General features: G+C 38.0%; 4 protein-coding genes across 6 annotated transcripts; 2 read left to right on the top strand and 2 right to left on the bottom strand.

Moving 5' to 3' along the window:
• Positions 1–1,902: 1,902 nt before the first annotated feature.
• LOC149406171 (zinc finger (CCCH-type) family protein / RNA recognition motif (RRM)-containing protein) lies at positions 1,903–7,611 on the top strand. Of its 2 annotated transcripts, none has more exons than XM_089618019.1 (5): positions 1,903–2,190; positions 2,913–3,794; positions 4,075–5,265; positions 6,009–6,338; positions 6,780–7,611. In XM_089618019.1, the coding sequence occupies exons 2-5, from the start codon at positions 3,012–3,014 to the stop codon at positions 7,251–7,253; spliced, it is 2,778 nt and encodes a 925-aa protein (XP_089474145.1). In that variant the 5' UTR covers positions 1,903–2,190; positions 2,913–3,011; the 3' UTR covers positions 7,254–7,611. The 2 variants fall into 2 exon arrangements, with proteins under 2 accessions (XP_089474145.1, XP_089474173.1); XM_089618047.1 differs by having other exon boundaries at positions 2,928–3,794.
• Positions 7,612–7,777: 166 nt separating this feature from the next.
• On the bottom strand, positions 7,778–9,849 carry LOC149406172 (Pentatricopeptide repeat (PPR) superfamily protein). The gene has a single exon (XM_089618137.1). It carries the CDS (start codon positions 9,831–9,833, stop codon positions 8,007–8,009), a length of 1,827 nt encoding a protein of 608 aa, XP_089474263.1. The 5' UTR covers positions 9,834–9,849; the 3' UTR covers positions 7,778–8,006.
• Positions 9,850–10,328: 479 nt separating this feature from the next.
• RST1 (ARM repeat superfamily protein) lies at positions 10,329–20,939 on the bottom strand. 2 transcript variants are annotated; one of them, XM_089618893.1, is made up of 25 exons: positions 20,508–20,939; positions 19,950–20,234; positions 19,732–19,815; positions 19,315–19,588; positions 18,853–19,103; positions 18,501–18,681; positions 18,203–18,390; positions 17,955–18,055; positions 17,708–17,783; positions 17,436–17,567; positions 17,251–17,332; positions 16,891–16,963; positions 16,500–16,668; positions 16,027–16,157; positions 15,862–15,953; positions 15,620–15,711; positions 15,337–15,549; positions 15,015–15,092; positions 14,760–14,942; positions 13,534–14,433; positions 13,137–13,433; positions 12,362–13,024; positions 11,817–11,964; positions 11,566–11,684; positions 10,329–11,235 (listed from the first exon to the last, which is right to left on the bottom strand). In XM_089618893.1, the coding sequence occupies exons 1-25, from the start codon at positions 20,898–20,900 to the stop codon at positions 10,870–10,872; spliced, it is 5,571 nt and encodes a 1,856-aa protein (XP_089475019.1). In that variant the 5' UTR covers positions 20,901–20,939; the 3' UTR covers positions 10,329–10,869. The 2 variants fall into 2 exon arrangements, with proteins under 2 accessions (XP_089475019.1, XP_089475084.1); XM_089618958.1 differs by lacking the exons at positions 19,950–20,234; positions 20,508–20,939 and having other exon boundaries at positions 19,315–19,517.
• Positions 20,940–22,647: 1,708 nt separating this feature from the next.
• On the top strand, positions 22,648–25,934 carry LOC149406174 (Transducin/WD40 repeat-like superfamily protein). The gene is made up of 10 exons (XM_089625404.1): positions 22,648–22,850; positions 23,198–23,298; positions 23,395–23,504; positions 23,588–23,654; positions 23,874–23,973; positions 24,414–24,530; positions 24,616–24,753; positions 24,863–24,944; positions 25,485–25,534; positions 25,649–25,934. Exons 1-10 carry the CDS (start codon positions 22,779–22,781, stop codon positions 25,802–25,804), a joined length of 993 nt encoding a protein of 330 aa, XP_089481530.1. The 5' UTR covers positions 22,648–22,778; the 3' UTR covers positions 25,805–25,934.
• The last annotated feature ends 440 nt before the right edge of the window (positions 25,935–26,374 follow it).

Here is a 26,374-nt window from a genome sequence, read left to right on the forward strand (position 1 = left end):
TATTGTTGTCGTTTCCTCAGGAAAGGTAAAAACGACTTTACGATGAGAACAAAAAATATAGTAAAAATGGCTTCAATGTCCACCCCCTTGGCCAAAACATTTTGCATATTAGAATATAGCACTACCCTTGCGATGAATTAATCCTTGTCCTTATCTACTTCAAGTCATAATTAAGTCTTACCAGACTTGAGACTAATTAGTAATTAGTACCGGTCTTGAAACCTTAAAAATACGAGGGAAAAGAAAATAGAATATCTCTCTCTCTCTCTCTCTCTCTCTCTCTCTCTCTCTCTCTCTCTTTGTTTGTATTATTTGAAAATAAGAGAGAATTGTTTAAGGCGTGTATTGATTCACTACGATATAAATGCAATGGAAATATAGAGAATGTGTAGAAGAATTCGACGTGTAAAATATTTGGTTCAATTTTGGGTAAAACATCAAACCGAACCATCGCTTTTGGTTACCCCAAAGGGCTTAGCTGCCTGTGAGGTGACTTTTGCGAGAGGGCGGGAGTTCAATCCCCAAGAAACACGATATTGACGTTTGAAGATTAGATCTTGTAATTTGTGTTAAATGTTCAATGTAATTGATGAGATGATATTCTGTAAAATTGAATTATTCAAAAAAAAAAAAACCATTGTTTTTGCTTAAAAAAATTCAAAACTGAAATCAAATTATAGAAAGTCGAAAAATATCAATCCTATAAACTGCTTTGACTTTTTTTGTTTTTTTTTTAATTTATATTTAACCACCTATTTAATATCAAACTCCTAGTGCATGTCTTTGTAATTGTCTATGTTGTAGGATTTTTAACACCATTTGTCGGAGTATTTTTTTTATTATTGATATTCGACTCAGATTTTGTTATTGTCTTCGGTATAATATGTTTCCCCTTCTTTTTTCTAAAAAAAAAAGCTAAGAGAGTGATAAAAATGGTATTAATAGATTGAGACAAAAATATATATATCAGCGCGCCGACACGGTGATATATTTACATCAGGTGAGATTCACATATGTGAGTGCCGCTGACACGTCAACGTGCTGTTAAATATCAATGTTCTTCTTTAAAATATTTATAATTATGTCATTCAATTTTATTTACTATGCCTTATTTCTTTCATATTTGAAAAAATAATGAATCTCGACCTTGGTATAGCTCGTGGGACTTGGAATTGTCTTCAGCTTGCTCCCAATCTCCGCATCATAGAGGACTTAGTTTTGCCAATTTAATTCCAAATTAGGCCGGGTCTTAATTTCATCCTCCGGACTCCAAATTATGTCATATCGGCGACATGATTATTATCTAATATTCGGACCCTAATAATTAGATGATATATAATTTTTTATGAGCTGTAGCTTATTTCATTAGTATTGATTAATATGCTCATATATATATATATATATATATATATATATATATATCATATTTTGGTTTTTGGGCAATTCTAAATAGATTTCATTCTAAAGAAAGCAATGGTATTGTAATTTGTTTCCTTGTAAGTCTAGTATTACTTCCAATCTTTGTTTTTTCTTTCCAACCCTACAATATTCTTCCCTGTCTCAATGTATATTAACATATTTTCTTATGTAGAGTAATTAAGTGCTTAATTCAATTAAACAATTATACTTTGCACCATGAATGATGAATATAAATTGTTATGTTATCCAATATATATATATATATATATATATATATAAAAATTGTTTATCTTGCAATTATCAATAAAATAAACTAACAAATATATAACGTCAAGCAATAATTTTATAGTATTCCTCTGAGGTAAATTATCAATAAATAAAATGAAAGATATACAAATTCCATATCAACTCTCTCTCTCTCAGGCAAATTATCAATAAATAAAATGAAAGATATACAAATTCAATATTAATTCTCTCTCTCTCTCTCTCTCTCTCTCTCTCTCTCTCTCTCTCGTACCCAAAATCCTTATATGCTTCGTAAAAGCTTCAAACCCCAAACGAGTCACAGTCATAAAACCTCTTACATTTCATTGCTTCTCTACAAATCTCTCGCGGACGACAAAGCTTTCAATTAAAGCCCTTCGATTACTTCCTTATTACGATCCTGCCCCTCTCTTTTTAGTACACCTCTCTCGTTGATGAAGAAGCTGATTTTTCCCAATCTCTGATTATTCCAACGTATTCGCGGCATTCATTCTCTGCTCAATTCTGGTAATCACTCCCGGAATTCGATTCTCTGATTGGCCTCTCTTTGTATTGGTGTTTCTCAATTGGTCATTTTTATTTCTAGCAAGCAAGGAAATAATTTTTTTTTTTAAAAACCTAGATTATCATCGTCCAATGTGAATATTTAGGGGGTTTTAGCTTCTTCGCGTTGTGATTTTTTCACGCTCGTGACCATGGAAACTTATGGCTCGTGAAATTAATGCCTTGCTTTGTGTGTGATTGTCGTATCTTAAAATTTGATTTGAGTGGCCTTGTTGTTTGATTGACTTAACCGAATTGATTGTTGGAGGTTAATGGAATGATTTTTAGCTCTTGGAAAGCTGAGTTGATACAAATGGTTGTTAAAATGACTTGTGCGATGATGGTATATATGATTGTAGTGTTTTTAAACATAATTCTAACTTCAGTTAAATCTCCATTTTCCCCCAGAAATTTGATTGGCCTACTGAGATTGTTATGCGTAAGTTTATTTTCTGTTGATAGGATTAAACGTATGCAAGTAAGTTTATTTTAGACCTAGACTCTGTCACATGTTTAGGAATTACTTATCTACGATTGAGCGTTGGAAGAACTGTTTTAAATCTATACGTGTTGATGTTTTTCTCCGCCTTTCTCTCTCTACTTTAATTGTGATTAATTATTAAAATTATGAAATTTTATATTTCATCATGACTCTAATTCTTACAAAGCTCAATATGAAACTGTAGGATATTTACATTTAGCACTAGGTGATTTTCGAGCAACTTGATTACTGGGAGTGATACTTGGAACACCCCCGTATGCGATAAGACAGCGATTTGTTGGAAATGGAGTTACAAGTTCCATCTCCTAAACTTGGGGATCTTTCTCCTTTGGACTGTAATAGCGATCCCGAGGAGAAAGAAATCAGCGACGAGGACGATGATGACAGGAATCACAAGCATCGGAGACGCGACACCCGTTCCCAATCTTTGGAGAGGGACACACCCGATACAGTCTCTGCAAAGCCATTCAGAAAGCGGAGCAAACCAATTCTCAACGGTAACAACCATTTCAGAGAGAACGATTCTCAAGCCGGTTCGAATTGGAAACCTTACAACCCCAATAATCCAGCGAATTCCTTTCCCGGAAAGTTCGATCGGAGGCGCCCTCCCGGCCATGCATCAGCGGCTCGCTTGCCGTTGGATCTAAATCAGAGATTTCGCCCGAATCAAACATTTTCTGGAGACCCTGGTCTTGCTAGAGGAAGGATGAGAGACCTTGGGTTGTGGAACCATGATTCTAGGTTCATTCCGGATCTCGCTTCTCAAGTAGTTCAGGGATCCATTCCTCCCGGTATATTTCCTGGAAGAGGTTTGCCAAATGTTTCTAATGGACCGAACCCGCCTTGGAATGCCTTTGGTATAATCCCTGGAATTCCTAATGGAGGCCTCGATGCTATGCATTCTATGGGTTTGCAAGGTCCACTCAGACCACCGATGCCTGCTGCGTTGAATATGGGCATTCAACTCCAACGTTGTAGAGACTTCGAGGAGCGTGGATTCTGTCTTAGAGGAGACATGTGCCCGATGGAGCATGGTGTCAATCGAATAGTTATCGAAGATGTTCAGGTACGTGAATATACCGCCTTCCGAAGTTTTCATTGGTTTCAATAAAGTTTCTATTTTTTTTTTCCCCTTAATTTTTTGAAGATGAAACCCTTAGTCAACATAGCAATGTTTGTTGACACCATGCTCAGTATTTCTTATCCTACCTCAACTTTGGCTGGTTCTTAGTATCTTCTTATTATTTGTTGTTATGTAGAGGATATTTGTTTACTATATGTTATTTTTATTCATTTGGATGTTTGTTTAGGTTGAACTAATTGACTTTTTGTATCCCAATCTACAGAGTCTTTCACAGTTCAACCTACCCGTTTCACTTCCAAGTGCACATCTACTTGGACCATCAAGCGGAGCAGGGCCTGGATCTCTATCATCGATGAATTCTTCTTCGGTACCGCCAATGAATAGCAAAGGCTTACATAGTAAGACTAGCAAGACTACTTTTGCTGATGACGGTTTGGGTATCAATGGTTCATATCCCGGTTCTGCTAGTGTGGCTGGAGCTGATTTGTATGATCCAGATCAACCTCTCTGGAATAACAATGGTCCCGAGACATCAAATACGCTCCATGTTTTGCATTCAAATAAGATTGAGGATGCTGAATCCTTACCAAACGGTGATCCTTCCGACAATGAATTCCCGGTGAGAGGCACTGGAAATACCGTCGGTTCAAGCGCAACATCTGTTTGGGGTAGAATTCACAATTCTAAAGGAAAACCAGACTTGAAGGAGAAACTTGATCCCGCTGCAAGTTCCTCTAATTATCTTCAAAATGAAAGCAAGGGAGATAAAGTGGCGGCACCAGCGGGGCTGCAAAATCCATCTCGTCAAGCTAAGCGGGTCGTCAAAGAAGACGCTTCTTTAGATCCATCAGCCAAGTCGCAGTTCGATGTTATGCAAAACCCTCGAAAGCCAACTCAAAGAGCAACGCGTACTTTGTTTGTTAACGGGGTTCCTTTAAAGAACAACAAGAGGGAGAATCTCCTTTCCCATTTTAAAAAGTTTGGAGAGGTTATTGACATTTACATACCGGCAAACACCGAACGGGCTTTTGTTCAGTTCTCGAGGAAGGAAGAAGCCGAGGAGGCTTTGAAGGCACCCGATGCTGTGATGGGAAACCGTTTTATCAAGCTTTGGTGGGCAAATCGCGATAGCATTGCCGATGATAGTACCGTGAGTTCAAATCCTCATGGCGTGTCAGCTGTTTCGGTTCTACCGCATTCATCTTTTGCAAGCAGTAAGAGGGAGAATCTCCAATCTGCTGGGCCTAACAGTAGTGCGGTTCCTACTCCTGAAGTACCTATTTCTGAAAACTCAATTAAACCCGTTTTCACAAACAGTCCAAAGGTTGTGCCTCCTTCACAGAAGAAGCTGGACACTTTAGAGCTGTTGAAGGAAGAGCTCCGCAAGAAGCAGGAACTGCTGGAACAGAAACGAAACGAATTCAAACGCAAGTTGGTCAAACTAGAGAAACAAGTAAGTCTTGTGCTCTATCATTGTCTGTTTATAAGTTTGACGACTGCATTTTTTTTTTTTTGCACCCAAGTTTTGTATTTCCCGAGTAGTTTTGTTTTTCGTGAATTTCATTACTTGGAAGAAAGAGAGAAGAGATAAAATTACATTGACTCACCCACATGAGTTCCGTTTGTGTGTATTCATTACGATACTGTTACGAACTTATATATTTGGGTTATTAAGTTATATAGCCACACGGATATAGTGGATTGAAATATAGCACACCTTTGATTAATTTCTTGTAAATAGCCAAGTAAACTTATTAACATATTAATAAAAGCCTTATTTAACACAACCAAACATATATTTTAGGTAGTTAATAGGCTGCCACGTATGCAAGTTGACTATTTACAAATTATTTACCAAATGTTGGCTAATTTACAATTCCTATAGTTTAGGTGGCTTACGTAGCCAATTTTTTGTATATATTTTGTATTGATGAAATATCATAGATAGAATTACCGGACATTAGAGAGGTCCTTGCTCCCACTAATCTCTCGTACGTTTTTCATGATCTTTTATCTATTAATCCTTGTTATTTATAGGCTAACTTGACTTTAAGTATTCTACATTTACCACCCCTTACTTATTATTTGATTATTATGATCATTCTCCAATATCTGAATTCGTAACAGATACATGTTACCTCGTCTCATTCTTTAGAAATAAATGTGTTTTACAGACTCAACTTAAATATTTTGCAGGCTACAGGAAGCAAAGGCGAGCTGGAGGCAGAGCAAGTTTTGAAAAAACCTAAGTTGGGAATAGCAGAAGAAGCTACTGAAATTACTCCAAGATCTTCAGACTCCGTTCCTGCTGTGAAATCGCCACAGGCTGATAAGAGCAAATCGGGAGAAAATGCCATGTCCCATAGTCCCAAAGCAAATGCAACAGTGGAGTCTTCTAGCTCGAAGCAGCACCAGATTCGTCCTTTTGCAGCATCTGGGCCTCCCTTTTTGATGAACAGATACAAAATAGATAATCGCCCAACGGCATTTAGAATCCTTCCACCTTTACCAGCTGGATTTGCTAACGTAAGCCTCTCCCTATTTCCTCCTTTATCTTTGTGTTTTTCAATATCAAATATTTAATCGTAAGTTTATCAAATTGGTTCACACATAATCCCTAGATAAACATGATGAAGATAGCTCAGCGGTAAGAAATGGGCTCGAGTCACATGAGAGTTTTAAAAAAAGATATAATATGATCTCTGGATCAACTTTATTATATATATATATATATATATATATATATATATATATATATATATATATATATATATATATTTGAGCATGCAAAAGCATAAAAGACCATAACTTTACTACTATTTTTTGTAAAAAAAAGTTGGTTTACTGTGAAAGATGATTTTAGTGTTTAAAAAAATGGGTTCATGGGATAAACTTGTGTCAAATTGATTAGCCTTCATAGAAGCTTTCGGCTGGGTGACGGGTAAATCTAATGTTACGCCCTTTTAGGTTGCTGCCATAAAGGAACACTTATTACCATATGGAGATATTTCAAGCGTGGAGCTTGAAGATGATGTGGAAACTTCTAGCGGTGCAGAGCCAATAATAAAAGATTGCTCGGCTCGTGTGAGTTTCGTGACACGTCGATCTGCCGAGAGAGCCTTTGTCACCGGGAGATGCTGGCAGGGCCATAATTTGAACTTTGCGTGGCTCAACACAAACCCGCCAAGCAGTGAAATGAGCTCGAGAGAAAATAAGGGATCATTTGAACCCGATGATGCTAAGCCCGAAGAAAAAGTAGAAGTTGCTTTGTTGGAGAATGTGGAAGAGCCTGAAGACGAAGAAAAAAGAAGCGCCGAAGAAGAGGACACGGAAGATTCCCGGGTGCTGAACCGGAGCCCGAATCCGAGCCCAAGCCCAAGCCCGAGCCCGACAACAATGTCGGGAACAAGAGAGCCGAATGAAGATGATGACACGTGTTAAGGACGGGGCTAGTTATAACGAGATTGTACAGTCAGGTAAAATGTTTAAATGGTAGAAAAGCTCTAATTTTCTATTATTATAAAAAAAAAAAAAAAAAAATCCACCTTGTTTCTGTATTTTGATTTTTCTGTTCTCTCTTTTTGTAATGCTTGGACATGTCTTAAAAAGGAAATTTTCCTGATTTTTGACTGCCCACCTGAGGATTTTCTGGTTGACATAGTTGAGTGGTGAATTTCGTCTGTTTTAGAGATGTCTGAGAACTAGAAAGTTCAATTTTTTTGTGTTGGGAATTGAATGGAACGATTGCATGAAGAAAGAAGAAAATATATAAAATGGGATTTGATTCCTTTTTCGGTTTCTTTCCTCATCAACTTTTTGTTGTTGCCTTTCTGGCCGAAAAGTAATTTTTTGTTTCTTAATTTTCACTCGTCTTGAAAGAAAAAATAAACAGAGATAGCTTTATAGAATGATCGTACAACTATAATGACCGGCGTTTTCGAACTTGGTCATAACTCTCACTCGTCATTTATATATATATTGATATCATTTCATAAACAAAAAGTTTCTCAAAAGACCCTCAGATCATTGGGACAACTAAAAAAAGGCTTCCTCAAATTAAATGAAAAACTTTATTGTATAACATCATAACCTACATTTGAGATTTGGGTTCATGAGAAACCTAAACAACAAAAATACATACACAACCATCTCGAAAATCTACAAGCTCGTCTCGGCGACAACATCATAATAAATTCAAACGTTGACTCTCTCACTTCTCTGCAAACCCTCGATCACGTATTTACAGGTCAACACGTTCGGCGTAAACCCGGCTCTCCTCATCCTGTTCTGAAAATCAAACAGCTCGGCCACATTTCGTCGCTCGCCCAAAGACTTCACGACCGCGTTGTAACTCTCCGTGTCGCAAATCCCGAACTCCTTTGCGAAGAAGACCAGAGCCGATTCTGCTTTCTCGTTCTCGTCCTCTCTGCAGTATCCGAGCACCAACGCTCTACACACCTCCGAGTCCGGCGAGAATCCCGACCCGACCATTTCCTTCATCGTCGACTCGGCTTCCTCGAATCTACCGCTCCGACACAAACACTCCACCAAAGCTTTGTACACCGCCGCGTCCGGTTTGATCTCAGCGCTCGACATTTCTTGCTTCGCAAGCAACGCCTCGGACGCGTAATCACGTCTACAGAAAGACCGGACGAGCTCGCCGTAGATTAGCCCGTTGGGTTCGAACCCCTCCACGGAGATTCTCTCCCAGAAGCTCTTGGCTGCGATCGGGCGATCCGCTCGGCACAGAGCCACCATCAGAAACTCGTGATTCTCCGAAGAGACGCGGACCCCGAACCTCTTGAGCTCGTCGACCAAGTTGACCGCCGAGCGAAGCTTTCCCTCTCTGGCGTACCCTCTGACGAGTAACTTGCAAGTCAAGTTATTAGGGCAAACCCCGTCCCCGAGCATCGCGTGAAGCAACGCCTTGCAACCCGCCATTTTTCCCGCCTCTGAGTATCCGCGGATGAGCGTGTTGTATGCCACGACGTCGGGTTCCAATCCCCTGTGGACCATCCTATGGAAGAGCTGGTGAGCCTCCTTGAGCCTCCCCGATCTCCCGAACCCGTTCATCAGAGCCGTGTACGAAACCAAATCCGGCGAGACGTTCCTCAAATACATGAGCTTGTAGAGACATATCGCCTCGTCCAATCTCCCTCGCCTGCAATAGCTTCCGAGCAAGATGTTGTAAGTGACCACGTCCGATACGAACCCTCGCCGTTCCATTTCTTCGATAAAGGCGTTGACTTTGACTCCGTCCCCGCCAGAGGATTTGCTGACCACGTGGGTCAGAGTGTTGAACGTGTGCGTGTTCGGTCGAACCCCAATCCTCGACATCTCTTCGTAGACGATCCAACACTGCTCGAACCCGTCGATCCTCGCCAGAGCATTCAACAAGAAATTGCAACAAACCACGCTCGGAGCGAAGCCATAGTCGACGCTCTTTCCGAAAGCGACGAAAGCTTCCCTGACCAGACCCGTTCTCACGTAGGCTTTGACGAGCATGTCGAAGACGAAGGGGCTCCAATTGCAGCCACGGCTGGACGAGACGAGAGCTCCGAAGATGTCATCTTTGCGACGCGAAGTGACGAGCTCGCAGAGGAGCTTCGCGGCGAGGGTGAGCTGGCGAGCCCAGGCGAGGATGTGGATGACGTGGCAGTAGTTCAGGACGGTGGGTTTGAGGCCCAGATCGGTGCGAGTCCAGTTGAAGAATTTGAGAGCGGAATCGTAGTCGGACTGGCATCTGAGTAAAACCCTAGAGACCTCGTCGGGGCCGAGGTGGGAGAGGATCGATTCGACGTCGTTTCGGAGGAGAGTTGGGTGGGTCTTGCGGATCATGAGGGCGGAGATGATTAGGTCGACGATGTTGTTGGGGTTCTGGTTTGGAGGGAGGAGATTGAAGAGCGGATTTAGGGCTCGCTTCGAGTTCGAGTGGTCGATGGTTTGAAGGGATGAAGAAGAGAACTTCGATGATCGTAAAAGCTTCGTTCTGTTTATGCATTGCGTATAGCTGAGCTTCATAATTTGTGTTTTTTGTTTTTTTTTTTTTGGGCAAAGCAAAGAAAGTGAAAGTGAGAGAGCGAAAAAGAGGGTTTTGGGTTTTTGTAAGATTATCACATCGGTAAACAAATAAACGACAGACATATATATAAAAGAAACGACAAGAACAATACAATGAATAAATAAACGACATGAAAATACTAGTGAATAAATAAACGACACATGGATAAAAGAAACGACAAAAACTACAAATGAATAATAAATAAACGACATATTCATAGAAGAAACGACAAGAAATAATCATGTCGTTTCTTATATACAAATGTCATTTATTTATTAGTTTTGTATTTGTTTGTCGTTTCTACACGCTTATATTTCTGTCGTTTTTTTGTCTTTATCTTCGCTGTCGTTTCCTTAGTTTTTTTTAAATGTGATTTTCAGGAAAACAAAAACGACAGGCTTATAGTTCTGCCCGATTTCTTTTTTTCTTTATCTTCACTGTCGTTTCCTTTGGGGTTTTTATTTTTTATTTTTTATTTTTTTTATTTTTTATCTTATTTTAAATGTCTATTAGACGCATGAGTTTTAATTCAAACTGCTTAGTTGTTTGATGTAATCGGATTATCGGAATAGAAGAATGTTGTGTTCTTTTGTATTCCACTCATCCGTTACTCAGAGATACATGCCACTTTTAATTTGGTTACTGAAAAGATAAAAATATATAATAAGAAGCACACAAAATATGAACATTATCGACATTTCATGATAAGGAACATTAAAATTTAATATAGGACATAAAAATAAAAGGTCTTTTGCTTATATTTATACTTCTAAAAATATTGTCATTTTTTCCCATTTTTAATTTTTTATGCTACTGATATTTTTCACTCTCAGCCTGTATTTTTTTTTGTTGGTAATTTAATATATATATTTTTTTTCAATGTGATTTGTAATAAACAAGTTTGATAGCCAAATGACCCAGTAAACGACACACATCTTCCATAATCGTTGAATACAGAAATAAACATACGTGAATTAAATATAAATTAAATAATTGTCAAATTCTACCGGAAAGAATCGCGGCCATGTCGGCCAGCTTAAGCTGCTTTTCGAGAGGCAGATAGTCTTTTAACGACAAACTTGTCCGATACAAAACGTGCAACATGAAACCGGCCATTTCACGCTCGGTTTCATCGATGGGCTGTCGTAATAGGACCGTCGCATCTGTGGCCCAATCGTAAATCCGCTCCGTCGAAGCCAAGAGACTGGAAGCGACGGGCTCCGCGATATCTTCCCAGGCGGGTCCCGCCAGAAGCGAACATAATGTGACCGGTAAATCGCTCAGCACAGAGTGTTTGTCGAGAATCAGAAGAGAAATGTACTTGCTCCGGCTTCCAGATAGCAGACCTACAAGCCTCAGCGCCTGCAAATTTAAACCAAGCTCACTCTTGAGAAGGGACGGATATTGATTATTCATGTAATACAACCAGAAATTGATCCCTCCTTTCTATTTTGGCCCCCCCTTGATTTTATTTTAACATTTTCACCCCCACCGCCCCACGTTTGATTTCTGGCCCTACCCGAGAAGAAATAGATGTGTACTTTCTAATTTATTTAATAAAATGAAATGAAATTATTTCACCATTATAAGTTTAACTTTGGCCGTCCTGAATTTAATTTTTGACATTTCGCGCCCCACTCGACGTTTGATTTCTGGCTGTCTCTGAACGAGAAAACTAATTCGAGTGTGTACCGTGGAAGGATGGGTCGAGACACAGCTGGTTTCTACGGCGTCCACGAGCCACTGTTTTCTAACGCTTCCCTCCACGTGTTGCAAAGCAGCTACGACCTCGGTGAGCAAATCCCATATACCTAAAAATATTGTTGAAAGTTCGTGAGTCGGAAAGGAAAAGCAATGTTTGATATAGTACATCATAGTAATGAATGAAGTTTTTGACTGGATTAGGAATAAAAAAAGAGCTGTGAACAGTGAAGTGGGCTAACCGTGAGATTTGGAGTTCAGTAAACAGGCTTTTATTTTCCCTAACTCATCAGATTTAAGGGAACCAGCTCTGACTAGCTTAGCTTTGGCTTGAATCTTTCTCAAGACCTCGGGGCCCCAATCTCTTTTTTGCATGTCTTCCGAGGACACCTGGAGAATTTATATATATATATTAAACAAAGTAAGAACTGTAGCCAGGGTTTAAAATGCCGTGCCGGAATCCGGTAAATAATATAGATCTGATCTTTTTGTGTAAATCCAAAATTCCCATGATTCTTTTAAGCAGAAAATAACAAAATTTCCGTCTAACTTTCGGAAAAAATTTAAAATCAGCATTTTAAATACTCTAAAATTTCCGCCAGGATACCAATAGACAACCAGCATTACGATCATTGCTTGTATCTTAGCAAACAAACAATAATTTAGGTTGTATCTTGTTTTATCAGACAAGCTAGTATAATATTTCAATCTCATAAGCTATAAGTGGATATATTTTCTAAGACAGATTAACATAAAGAAATTGATGAATTAAGTTACGTAAATATACCTCTAAGAAATTCAGTAACCAACTAGTTCGAGCCTTTGTTAAGCATCTGATGCAATCAGACCACTCCTCTTTATGGTTCACTTGGGCTACCCCGGTGGTAAAATCAGATTGTGGTGTTAGCAACAGCGAGAAAAGCATTGCCATGCACTTTTCGATGGAAGGCATATAGTCTAGAGAGTCAATGGAGGCTTTGTCTAAACAACGATACAGACCCTTCCAACACGACTTTCTCAACATGATATTTTGGTTGCTATCATAGGCACGGGATGATTCTATTGAAGAGAAGTAGATAGCGATACTATCCAATAATTTCTCAAGTCTGGAGCCGGAGAATACTTTTGCGAGGTCCGCAAGATGCATTAGCAGATACGATTGAAGATTTAGCTCGAGCGTTCTGAATCTCGGTAGATCAGCAAGTTCATCGAGGAAATTCAGGAGCGGGTCGAACTGATTCGAATGTGCTAACGAGAAATTAATGCATTCTTCCCTGAGAGCTCCTTTTTTGTACGTTGTTGAATCCAGAGGCATTGAATCGAAAACCTCAGCCTCGTATCTCATGCATCGCCTGAGAATGGCTCCCCAATCCAAATTTGGCAGCCTCGGGGCATGTGAAAGGCAGCGTATTACTGTCTCAACTGTGTTTATGTGTGGGTTACTATCTGCCTTGACTCGAAAACACGTAGAGAGGTTAAAGAAAGGGTAAAAGTGTTAAGGTGTTCTGATGAAGATAAAAGAAAATAACGCAAATGAATAATTCACAGCAAAAGAGACTCACTTCGGAAACATTGAGATGCATTAGCCATGAAGAAAGCTTCACGACTGCAGCGTCATCGGCAAAGTTCTGCAGAGGATATTTCGAACCAGCCATGTCACTCTTATTATCGACATCGAGATTCAGAACATCCTTGGACCATAATTGGTTTCTCAGAAAAGAAATTGCCCATGCAGCATCGTGTTGAAGTTGACGTTTATCGGGATTCTGAGCTATAAGAAATATCTCCTGAAGTAATGATGTCAAATACTGCTCGCAGATCGAACTTGAAAGTAGAGGACCAGCGAGTCGTTTGGATTCCTGCTTTTTTTTTACACAAATTTACAAGGCATCAGGAGGAGTACGAATCAAACACAATAGATAACAAGAACAAAGAACCGTCAAAAGAAAAAGAAGCTACCTTTTTTTCATAACCAGTATGGACTTCCATGGCTTGAGGGTGCATCTGAAAGAAGATTCCAGCATCGGCCCCCATAGCATTAACAACACCAAGCATTGCGCCCAAATGGACCAACGGTGGAGATGGGTTAGAATAACATTTCCTGAATAATCCCAGCAGATCTTTTACCGATTGAACTTTAACAGCGTGGACCCCGTCACTCAATACGCAAGCGAGAAGGCTTCCCGCTCCTATGCAAGAAGCCATCAACAAGCTCTGATGGAAAATGCCAGACTTTGCGACAGATATTAGCTCTGAAATGAGTTCCGTGTAACCATTCATTAATTGATCTGTTTCGCTCACAGCCATGAGTTCCACTTTCTGGCAAAAAGCCACAACAGAAGGGAGGGCTAAACACGATCCAACTGATAGAAGTATCTCAGATCCCATGTAGTCGGAACCTGAATTCTCGACCAATGAATTCACGTGTGGAATCCATGACATAATTAGTTTCTTTATCTCGAGCACAGCATTGTGTAACCCAGCTCTGTAAAGTGCACCAATGGAATTCGCCAAACCAAGAACAACTCCAGCGACACCCCATACGTCCTCTTCAAAGTCGGGACAGTTCTCATTTTGCAGTTCATCATTCATATTTGTATCAACAATGTTTGTACTTGGTGGGAGACATGCAGAGAGACTTTTCATGATATCAGGTGAGAATCTAGTGAATCGACTAATTACAAGCAATAAGGTGTTCACTATATTTGCTAACAAGTCTGCCTCTGATATCTTATTCGTCTCTTTGACCAAGTCAGAATTATCAGTAGCATCAGCCCTGGTAAGAAGGTCTAGGCATGAAAAACCCAAGCCAACCCCACATGCTCCTTTGACAAGGGTACTTCTGCTCTTACACAAAACCTAAAAGCAAACTCCAAATAAGAAAGACAGACTATAGTTTCAAATAACCTTTTTACTTCCTCTCTATCCTATTAACATAACATATAATTCAGTACAGGTTCACGACATGTTCTTGCTGTTAATAAAATGCATGGTTTCCCATTAAAAAAAAAAAAAAATTGACCCGTGTGAGCATCTACATAGTACGCCAATAGAATGCATTGTTTCCTCTTTCAAAAAAAAAAAAAAGAGAATGCATTGTTTCACATAAAAAAAAAAAAAAAAAAAATGTCTCCATTTATATAAAATAAAATAAAATAAGAGGAAGATTGTCGAAATAAATTCACCTCAAGAAGTCCAGTTATGTTCTGAAACTTTTGCTGATGATCGGTAACATGCAAGGAACTGGATATCAGACCCAGAGAAATTGCAGCTGACCACTGTCGATGCTCATGTTCATGCTCAAACAACCATTCTAACAGAAACTTTGATGCAGCTGATTTAACGGCATGGGCAGATGGAGGTAAAACCTACGAAACCAATACCTATTGAGTTGGAAGATAGATACTGGAGGAAATGTCAAACTGCAATAGCTCACTTACCGCACAAAGTGCACCAATGGCAAGAGCAATGTTCTCAGAAGATCTTGGGATAGAATCTTTTGCTATATGTATAAGTCTCTGCGTCCCAGGACAAGAAACAAAACAAAACAAAAAAACACGAAATATTAATTTTAAATTTTGCAGCTGTAAGCACCATAAAGGCAAACCTGCATATAAAGTAAATAAATAATCTTCTTCTGGAAGAGGAAACTCAAGCTATTTTTTCGTTGGTAGCTCATGAGAAATCAAACACTAGAACTCACAAGAAGAAACCATGGGTCGGAACATTCCCTCGTGGATTCCCCTCTAAAGCAATTTTTACCTTCAGAATATCGTTTGCAGCTTTACTGGATTTATCCAGGCTGGATGGCTGAGCTTTAGCGTCCAAAACAGAAGTGCCGGCTCTTATCCAGCGGCGCATAAAAGCTTTCCAGGATTGAAGCGATAGTAGAGCGACAAATATATTTCTTGAGAGTTGGAGTGACGCAGCTAATTCCAGAAGTGCCTTCTCATATCCAGCGTGGATATTTTTTTCCTGTAAATTAAATAGTATAAAAAGAGGAAAACCTTTAAAGAGAACTCAATGATGAGTCACAATTAGTCACCTTGGATGTCCTTTGGGTCTTCACATCTTTAGGGGTAAAGGAAAGGCATAATAGAGCAGCACCGGCTAAGTCTGCAGCTTTGTTTCCTTTCCCTGCATAAGAGATGTAAGCGTTCAAATTACCTACAAGTTGCTTGCAGAGAGACACATGTATCATAGTAAGAACTTAAAAGAGAAGTAACCATGAATCTAATTGTCAAGAACGATTCCCTCATGCATTTACCATAGAACAACATGTGATACCTGAAGAAAAGATCAGCTGAGGAAATACATCCAGCAACTTCTCAACTTTACTCCCAGCAACTCCTTTTTCTTTATGCAGTCGCCTCCTGACACTGAAGAGATTTGAAGGTTTATAGAATTAGTTTACCTACATTCATATAAGCTTAAGAAACATGCACTATTTACCTATGCTCATATGTAATGATCTTGACTTCAAGCTCTTTCATGGCACTTAGTACATTCGGATTTGTCTCAGAAAATAGCAGCTCTGGATACAGTTTCTTAAAATCCGGAATTTTCTGATCAATGACTGATACCTAGAAAAACTCATGGATACAAGTAAAGGATGTCTCGTGAGTATATAGATGTCATGCGAGGATATATGATGTGAACTAATATATTTTTTATTGATTGGAAATAATAAAGAATGAATTACAATGGTGAATATCGGACTTTCGAGAGGTGGTTCATGTTCTCCCATATTTAACCCCTATCTATCTAGCTATTATTATAATAGTGCAGGCCATAATAATATATCAGTACGAACTGCATTGGCATATGTACCTATTTTATATACAGATCATAGGGTATATGATGTTCCATTGATGCGGAGGGTAAATGTCTTAGGGAAATAGAAAGAATCTTCAATAACAATTTACCGCATATTGGGACATGGCCTCAAATGCAGATATTCTCGTCTTTTCCCACTGAAGTTGTTTATCACTGAAAGTAGAGGAGCTAATACCCCACAAAATTTGCAAAACATCCTTTGAAGCTTCTGGATATACTTCAGCATCCATTGCACCCCATCTTAAGAGAAGGCACAGGCTGATAATAATCAAATAAGCACAAATGTTGTTTCAAATTGCTATGAACATTGAGCTTTTACTATGGAAATATCTGGAGAAACAAATTATCTTCCAGTGAAATGATGCATTGCACAAATCAACCGTTGAATTCGAATCGTGAAAAATCCATGAGCAAGTGATGAAACCCGTAATGTAGTTAAATACGTCACTAGCTAAAATTTTTGGAACCAGAGATTTATACCTGTCCGCGAGAATTGAATTTGATTTGTAGTCCAACACATCTTTGGAGATTACATCCCATGCAGTGTAGAAATCTGAAAAGAAATTATTAAAAAAAATATGATTATGACATTGTATATCTGTAAGTTAGCTTTCTTCATTTATTTTTCCTAAGAGAAGAGAAGAGAACATAGTAAACCCAATAAAAAGGGGGGAAAAGAATGAGACCTCGAATACCAACAGAATATTGTAAAAAAGGTATTCGGGGAAGTTCAATCATTCAAATTTCACCGCACTTGGAAATGAATGGAGGGAAGAAAACACAAAGTAACCATGTTTAAATACTAGATAAAAGTACAAAGGTTTCAGAAAATCCAGATACCAACTACATCAGCTTCACATAGATGAGCAAGACTTTGAAAACCAAGAGCTTGGATTGTAGGATCCCGGCTCTCAATGCATTCCTGGTAGTAAGAAAGAAAATAACTTAGAACTTATTGCATGTAACAAAAATTCTATGTAAGTGTGGGTGGTTGGGTTGGTGTCTGTTACTACAAAACTTCATACCGAAACAGACAAGATAAGGTCCACACCCCTGTCTGGGTTTTTTCTGCAAACATCCTTAATCGAAGCAGCAACGCTGATGCATATATTTCTGTCTGACTTGAACTCCGTCAACTGTTTTGGAAGTAATACTCTCTAGATACAAGAAGAAATGCAAAATCTATCAGATATGAATAAATTGGCAGAACAGAGCACTTGTGGGAGCCTCATTTTTATTTTTTAGGCGGCAATTCAATGTATGGAGGAATACCATATACATAAAACAAGATTTTTACTTGCAAATTCCCGAAGGCGCGGTCATTCATCTCCCAGGTTTGACAAAGCAGGCGAATTGCTGTGGCATACAATGTTCTGAAGAATGCATTGAGAAAGATCTCAAAATCAATTCATTTAGCAAAAGCTTTTTAATATAAGAAAAAATAAATGACATGCCTTCAAAAAGTTCTCTTCAGCTTGATCAAATGACCATTGGGAGTATAATTTTTGTTTACAAAAGGATGAAAGAAATATATGATTACATACGGTTTAGAATCCTTTTGGAGCATAGGCATGATACTTTGTACAACGAGTGGCATCATCCCATGATGTGAAGCAAGTGTGGGAAGCATCTCAAGAAGTTTCAGCTGTAAAAAATAAGTCAAAATAAGTAAATCGTAAACATTAATCATAGAGAATTTTGATAACAACACTAATCATAGAATAGAAAATAAAATATGCACAACATCGTGTTTTTAAGTATCAAGAGTTAGAAATAATGAAGGGAAGCTTACCAGCATATTTGGGCCAATGCCATCTTTCTTGGTAAATATATTATTGTAAAACAGCACAGCTACCAAAAATTGGCTTCCCATTTTAGGATCCATGATGGCTATAGCACTCAAAAGATCAACAGCAACACTCCCTAATGACTCGTGCATCAGCAAAACACCAGCAAGGGCAGATAGTAACAATGGCATTTCTACAAGGCCAAATTGCAAGTAAAATGGGAATATATTAACAAAACTGACAATGCAAGTCATGAACTTCATGGATATGGATATGGAAAAGATATCCATCTAATGAAATTACCAGATATAAATTTTTCTTGAGATGGAGAGAGTGGTAGGAGGGACTTTCGTCTATTAACAATGGATAAACAATAATCCTTCACTTGGTAGGCCCAGGCTCTTGGCGCATCATCTCTCTCTTTATCATCAGGTCTCTCCATTGAAGCAAAGCTTATAAACAAACTGGATGATGAATTCTGATCCTGTAAGAGAACATGAGTAAAATTTGAGTTGACCATCTAAGTCATAACTCATTACAGCAGATTATAGAGCTTTATATCTGGTGGTTAAACTTAGATTGTATGGAAGTAGAAACATGCCTATATGACCATATGGGGACTGAGCGAAAAAAAAAAAAAAAAAAAATTACCAACCTGATACCATATATGCTGCAACAGCCTAAAAACGACAGAGCCAGGCGAGCTGGTAGGTGGAAACTCGTCTTCTATCATTGATTCATAATTACGTGATACAAATTTTTCCACTAACACTTTCTCAAGCATGCTAAGAAAATCAGTTGCTACTACTTTGACGGATTTTGAAGGTGATGATAAAAGGCAGACAACAGGAAACGTTAATAAGAGCTCTTCACTCAGAGCACAGGAACCCTTGCCAACAGATAATTCTGAAAAGAATATGGTTAACTCCAGAGTCAAAAAACACATATCCATAGAAAGCGAGTGAAATAAAGATAAACAAAACGAATAACATTAAAACACTCGGTTAATATTTATAGTACAACAACGAAATGAATTCAGTCAAACATAAGGGCATACAGTCAAGTCAATCAAACAAATAAATAAAAAGCAATTTTGTAGAATTAATGTAAAGCAGACCATTTTCATGTTTCCATTTCATGAGTAGCTGGAGCAGCTTCATTATTGAAAGTTGTTCGTGCTCGAGTTCTGACTGGGTGAGGATAGTGAACAAGGATGAAATGACCGAGGAAAATTCGGGTATGTATTGAAATCCAATATCTTTTTGGACAGATAATAAACGCCTGGAAATTTCAGCTATTGGCTCAATCCAATGGGAGTACCTGTGGCATGAGCATACATAAAGAATTGTCTCTAACAGTTCCAAACAGCAGAGATGAGCCTCAGCAATCAGCTGTCAATTGAGTACAGAAAAACTAATAAGTAAAATTAACCTAACACTCCAAGGCAGTAAATCACTGGCTTAAACAGGTAGTTAGGTCTCAGACAATAGGATTCAATAATAATTTCTGTGTTACTAAATCTTAAAGAACTTACTAGTCTCTTTCCAGCCAAATGTCTAAGCACCACAATATGTGAATCGACCAATTGTTCCACAAAATAAATAAAGTTCCTAGAGTCCTGATAAAAATGAAAAAAAAAAAAAAATTAGACAAAACGCAAACTTCTTAGGATTCAGTACATCGAAGAAAAGTCAATTACAATTAATCGTTTTTTAAATTTAATTAACTACTCGGGTAAAAACAGATACTTACTTCTAAATCCTTGCACGACAGATGTTTAAGGCCTCCTGTTAACAGCTTAAAAACAGGAAAAACGTCGAAAGAAAGAGAGCAGCAAAGCGAAGCCAAGGACGATATCAAATTCCTCGCAAACAAAGAGGACGAAGAATCCGAGAATGGAGTCCGCAATATTGAATAATACAGGAAGGGTCTCAAAAATTTGCATATTTCCTTCATTTCCAACTTCTTGCCAAGTGCTATCAACAGTAAAACTTGCTGAACAAGTTCCAATTGAACCTCGGATCGGCTCAACAGAATCTACAATCCAGTCAAACACATTGCCTCAACTTCTACAACTCCCAATTGTAACTGATTGAACAAATCGCTAAATCCTATAGACCGAGAATACGGAACAAAATTAAGCTAATTATCTAAAAGACATAAAAATTATTTATCATTATGACCACTCTAAAAGCCACATTACCACAAACGTAATAGTACCGCGGAGCAGAACTTCGGAAACAAGTCCTCAGAGAAACGAAATGTCAAACTAGACACTTTGAACAACTCCATAACAGCAACATCTCGTACCTTGGAAAATGGATGAGTCTCATCAGAGCCGAAAGGCAATTCGACGGCCTTCCTCTGAAACCCTAACCGTACCAGATAACCCAAGCCTTTGACGAACAGGTCGGCGAACCGCGACTCGCAGCCTTCGAGAGCGGACTGGAGCTCCATAATCCCGCGCGAAACCTCCATTCCATTATCCTCGACGAGGCGGCATAGCTCTCGGACCGCCTGGTCGACGACGGAAGAGGAATCGGAGTTGAGGCACCGGGAAATCGCGTCCCGGCCGGGATTGGAATCGGCGTCAAAGTGCTTTGGAGCCGATCGGAGCTTTGAGAAGATGGACGTGACAGCGAATTTCTGGATCGAGGGTTGAGGTACCCGGAGTTTCTCCAGGAGAGGAGAATAAAACTCCATCGATGGAGTTTGGAGAGAGAAAAAAAAATGAGAAAGCGCACTGTCTGAAACTTTGGAACTGAAAGGAGTAGTTGATGTACTGGCGGTAAACATAATACGGCGTCGTATGAATAGTGTTAGCGTTCCGAGATTGGGCTTTCTAATTGTTGCTTGGCCCAAGGGAAAGGAATAGGATTATGTGGAATTAACTATTTTTGTTATGGGCTAAAATATTGTTTTCTATGTGTCAAACATACAAAAAAAAAAAAAAAAAATGATATGAATTAGCCAATTCAAATTATGATTTTTACAAAATAGTCATAGTTTCATTAGGTATAGCAAAATAGCTAATTGAGAGTACTACGACTTTTTATCCTGCCTCGATTAATTTTAATTCAGCTTTCATAAAGCATACATTCTGTCTTTATAGTTCGTTGGGATTAAATTTAATCCAGCTTAGATTAATCTTACTTAGGCTAGTTTACTTATAGTTGGCAAACTATGGCTATTTTGTAAAAGCTTAAATTCTATTTGGCTATATAACCGCTTGACCAAAAAAAAAATTCCTTAAAAAAAATATAAAATATTACAAGAAAGAGAAGTTTAATAAATTTGGGATATTTGTACACTTTGATTAAAATATATGTAGATACACATTCTTACGGACTTATTTTTCCATTCTCATATCCCTTCTCATTCTTTCGTTATCTCACTCTCCCTCTCTCCCTCTCTCTATGATACAAGACTCAAAGAATCAAATCTGAAAGATCTATGAAAAATTTGTTATTTTTTTTTATTTCAAACTTGAATCTGTGAAAATTAGAGCAAATATATAAACATTTATAGTGAATCTCTGAAATTTTGACGAGCACTTTTAAAATTGTAAAAATTACATTCTATATGCGTTAAACTGTGATAAGTTACAATGTCTTGCGGTCTATCGCGGTGGGCTACAACTTCCTACGATAATTTTTACCAAAGAATGATTTAATTTTGATTTTTTAAGAACGATCGCAAGCGGCCACAGCTTGAGGTCATCGTTGATCTGACCCGAAACACAAATGAAAAAACTTAGATTTGAAAAAAAAATCAACCAAAATCAATCAATAAACTAAGATTTCAACCTAAATCATCATAAAGATCAATATTTTATGACTTTGTGTTAAACTAACCCAAATCAATTGAAAAACATATAATATAACCTCTAGCATAAAACACTGGAAAATAAAATTAACACGATAAATAACATGAGGGTGACATCCGAGAAGTAGAGTGACAGCTTAAAGAGGTTGAGTCGATCGATGATGGCAGCCAAAAAGGACATGCGGTGAGAAGGGTCAATAAAAGTAAGGGAAGTTGAAGTGAGAGAAGGGAATGAGAATTAGAGAGGAGATAGTTAAAATTTGAAAATTACTGTGTCAAAGAGTTTTTTTTTTTTTTTTGTCACTTTACACACAATTTTACGTTTATTCAATTTACACTCTTTTCTTCCCAAGTCATAAAAAAATGAAATTACCCTATTAAAATTATAACTATTTAAGATATAATTTTTTTTTACCAAAATATTTTATTTTTATTCCAAAACTATGATTCTGTGCAATTATTTTTTTTAATATGAAAGGCATAAACCCTATCATTACTCATTAGGACAATTAATACCATCTTGGGGCATGATCGTATGTCAATCTCTAGCAGGCCGAGAAACGACAACTATTATTTTTTCTTTTGAAAAAACGACAACTAATTCGGCTATACGACATCGTCAGTGGAAACCCTCCGCTTCCTTTCAGTTCTCCAACAAGAGGGGCAGAGAAGAAGAAGAGGAAGAGAAAACGGAACCTGAGTTGAAAGTAAGTGATTGTTAGTTTCAGAGAATATCCGTACAAATCAAAGAAGAAAATGACCTCAGTGACGGAGCTAGACGACGATACAGTTCGCAGTATGGCCATTGGAGCTGTTTTCGCCGATTTCGTAAGTTTTTGTTCCTTCCACAATTGTTCCCTGGCCATTTCTATATTCTACAATAAACTGGTGATCCTTTGAAGTTCTATTTTTCGTTGAAATCAAGATTTTTAATTCATCGTGAAGCAAAAATAAACCGTTCCAATTTTAAGGTCTATGAATATCAGTCTCGAAGCACAAGGCTCAAATCGAAATAATATTTTTTTTATTATTATTATTACTATTCCGTTGAATCGGCTTTAGCTGTTTATCGAGTCACTGTAAGTTAATATTTAAAATGCGTTTCTTAGGTACAATAGACTAAACTTTTCGAGTATTTCTTTAAGATTGGGGTTGTGATCATAGTTTTCTTTCAGGGTGGGAAAATTAATTCCATTGATTTTCATAGGAAGGACGATATTCTAGTCACTGCTAGCGAGGATGATTCTGTGAGACTCTATGACATTGCAAATGCCAAGTAAGCCATGTTCTTGCCAAAGAACGTATCTACACATTTGGGTGTGTATTTTGTTCTTTTAAATACTAAAATGTGTTCTTCTCTATGAAATTAAAGGTTGCTTAAGACGACATTTCATAAGAAACACGGAGCCGATCGAATATGCTTTACGCATCACCCGAGCTCTGTCATATGTTCTTCGAGATATAATTTGGAATCTACTGGAGGTTAGGCTCGTCACTATGTGTAAATTGGTAATCAATACCTCGATTTGCTTCACTGCGAGGATTGATATATTTTTATTTCTCAGAATCCCTTCGGTATCTATCAATGTATGACAATCGATGCCTTCGTTACTTCAAAGGGCACAAAGATAGGTTAGCAATTCTTCAGTATTTTTTTTTCTGGCTGTAATTCTATATTTTGAGGCACTTGGCCTTAGAAAATATTGTTGATCTCTCTTTGTTTCTGAACTTGCTGTCCGATTTCGATCTAAAAATCAATCTGCTTTTTCGCTTTCAATTTTATATTGATATGGATGTCCAACAACTTTCTTTTCAAATACTTATCATTTCCAATCAATTTTCGTTGTGTAGGATTGTATCGCTGTGTATGTCTCCAGTTAATGATAGCTTCATGTCTGGTTCATCGGACCACAGCGTCAGAATATGGGATCTTCGCGTGAATGCCTGCCAGGTCTGCTTTATATCTTTCATTACTTTCTGTCTCTCATGATGCAACACGGGTTTCGTCGTTCAATACGAGTATGTACGATACTTTTGGGATCTATCAAACCATATTGATATCAAGGGTTTTTTTTTTTTTTTTTTTTTTTGTGTGCAATTCATGTTCTAGTGCAGGCTGGCAAGTTCTGATAGAAAAAATCTGGAATTTCGTGTCGCAATAGTACTTTTTTCAAGAATATCCTAGAAAATATCGAATAAGCACTCACCAAACTTAAGAATATCCTAGAAAATATCATAGTACATAGGGAATGTATCACTTTGCTTCTTGGGTTTGCCTGCAAACTATCTCGCTCAACAGCACTCACCAAACTCTGAGATCTATCAACCGTATGTTCATATTTTTCAGAGGCGTTAATTGCAAAAAGAATGCTTATTCGATTTAGTTTTCAGGGAATTTTACACCTCCGAGGCCGGCCCACAGTGGCATATGATCAACAAGGCCTTGTGTTTGCCGTGGCAATGGAAGGCGGTGCAATCAAACTGTTCGATTCGCGATCTTATGACAAGGTCCCGCGTTTATACACAACAAAATTTCATCTCTCTCTCTCTCTCTCATTCTCTAAACTGAATATCATCTCTCTCTCTCTCTCAGGGTCCGTTTGACACGTTTTTGGTGGGGGGAGATACGGCAGAGGTGTGCGATATAAAGTTCAGCAACGATGGGAAATCAATGCTATTGACAAGCACCGACAACCATGTGTATGTTCTTGACGCTTACGCTGGAGAGAAGGTGACATATAATCCTAACGAGAAGAAGCTTTTTTTCGGTCTATTCTGTTTCGGGTTTTTTTTATTTTTATTTTTTATTACAAAACTTGGTTTGTTTGTTTGTTATACAGCGTTGTGGGTACAGTTTGGAACCATCTCTCAATGCAAATATTGAGGCTACGTTTACACCAGATGGCCAATATGTGGTGTCAGGTACCAAATCCATGTGCTCTTTGCTTATATATACGGAAACATTGTAAAAAGCCGCTTTACCCAAGCTTAAAAATTCCATTTGCTATAATATAATGAACTAGCCACTCTAATTGTGTTTGATTGTATAATTTCTAGTTTGAGTTTATTTAGATTTAATTATTGAGAACCTTGGTTATTTTACACAATCTGAGTCTTAAATGCCTGAACTACAAGAATTATATATATCGAGGGAGAGAGAGCACTGTTTTTATACTTTTGCAAGTCTAAATTTTGAGGGATTGTATCAACTATAAAATAATGTAGAAATCGGAATCTAAATAAAATAAAAAATCTTATCCCACATACATGTATTTCTTTTCTTATAAAAAATTATATAATTTTTTTCCTCGAATGTTCCTTTCATCATCCACTCCAATCCAACCACAATAAAACGTTTTTTTTTTCTTGTGTAAATTTGAATTTTCTTCAACCTTTCAAAAGCTACCGATTTTGTTATATAATCCCATCAGCTTTGGCACTAATTCTGAGTGTGGTTTGAAGGGTCGGGGGACGGAACATTGCACGCATGGAGTGTCAACACACGAAACGAGGTCAGTTTTCGGACTGCGAAAATGCTCTCATCGCAATCTCAATACTCATACTCGTCTATTTTTGCAATGGATTATGTACAATCTCAGTGTGTGTGTGTGTGTGTGTGTGGACAGGTGGCGAATTGGAGCAGCAACATCGGAGTGGCGTCGTGCCTGAAGTGGGCCCCGCGAAGAGTCATGTTCGCGGCGGCTTCGACGGTGCTCACGTTCTGGATCCCAAACACACAACAAGACACGCCCCAAATACCGACTACCTCTCTCAACAAATAAGACATTTTTTAGACCCGTTTTGTAAACTTTGATGAGGTAGAGTTCTGTTTTGTATTGCTATTGCAAAATTAAAAGAAAAAAAAAAAAAAACATTTCTTATAAGTATCTGAGCCCAGAGAATATTTTTGCACCCATTGTCATATTTTGCTTTCAGTTATAACGGGCACTTAATTGTTAGCCCAGGAATCCTTGCTTAAGCAGCAAGTTTCAGTCGGAAGCACAAACAAAAAATAGAAGAAAAATGAAAAATCAACAAAATATCCCTCTTTAAGCTTTCAAGATAAATTGCAACGTGTCTTCAATTTTTTTTTTTTAATAGTTTTTACGGAGAAATTTGATATGATATAATATTAAAAATATTCATGATATTTTAATTTTTTTTTTTTGGGGTCTAAATTTAACGAATATTGATATAATATGACTAATTTTTACTCGAATGTCCTACTCCGTCGTGTTCTGCTCGTCGTCTTTTGTCCCATTCTCTCTCACCAAGTTTCAACAAGTTTTCGCGTATTTGGTATGATTCTTCAAGGAGTTACTATGATTAATTTAGTTAATTTTTTTTTAAAT

Source organism: Urtica dioica, chromosome 1 (assembly GCF_054948205.1).
Source record: "Urtica dioica subsp. dioica isolate 48M chromosome 1, U.dioica_male_clone48M_v1_H2, whole genome shotgun sequence".
NCBI lineage: Eukaryota > Viridiplantae > Streptophyta > Magnoliopsida > Rosales > Urticaceae > Urtica > Urtica dioica.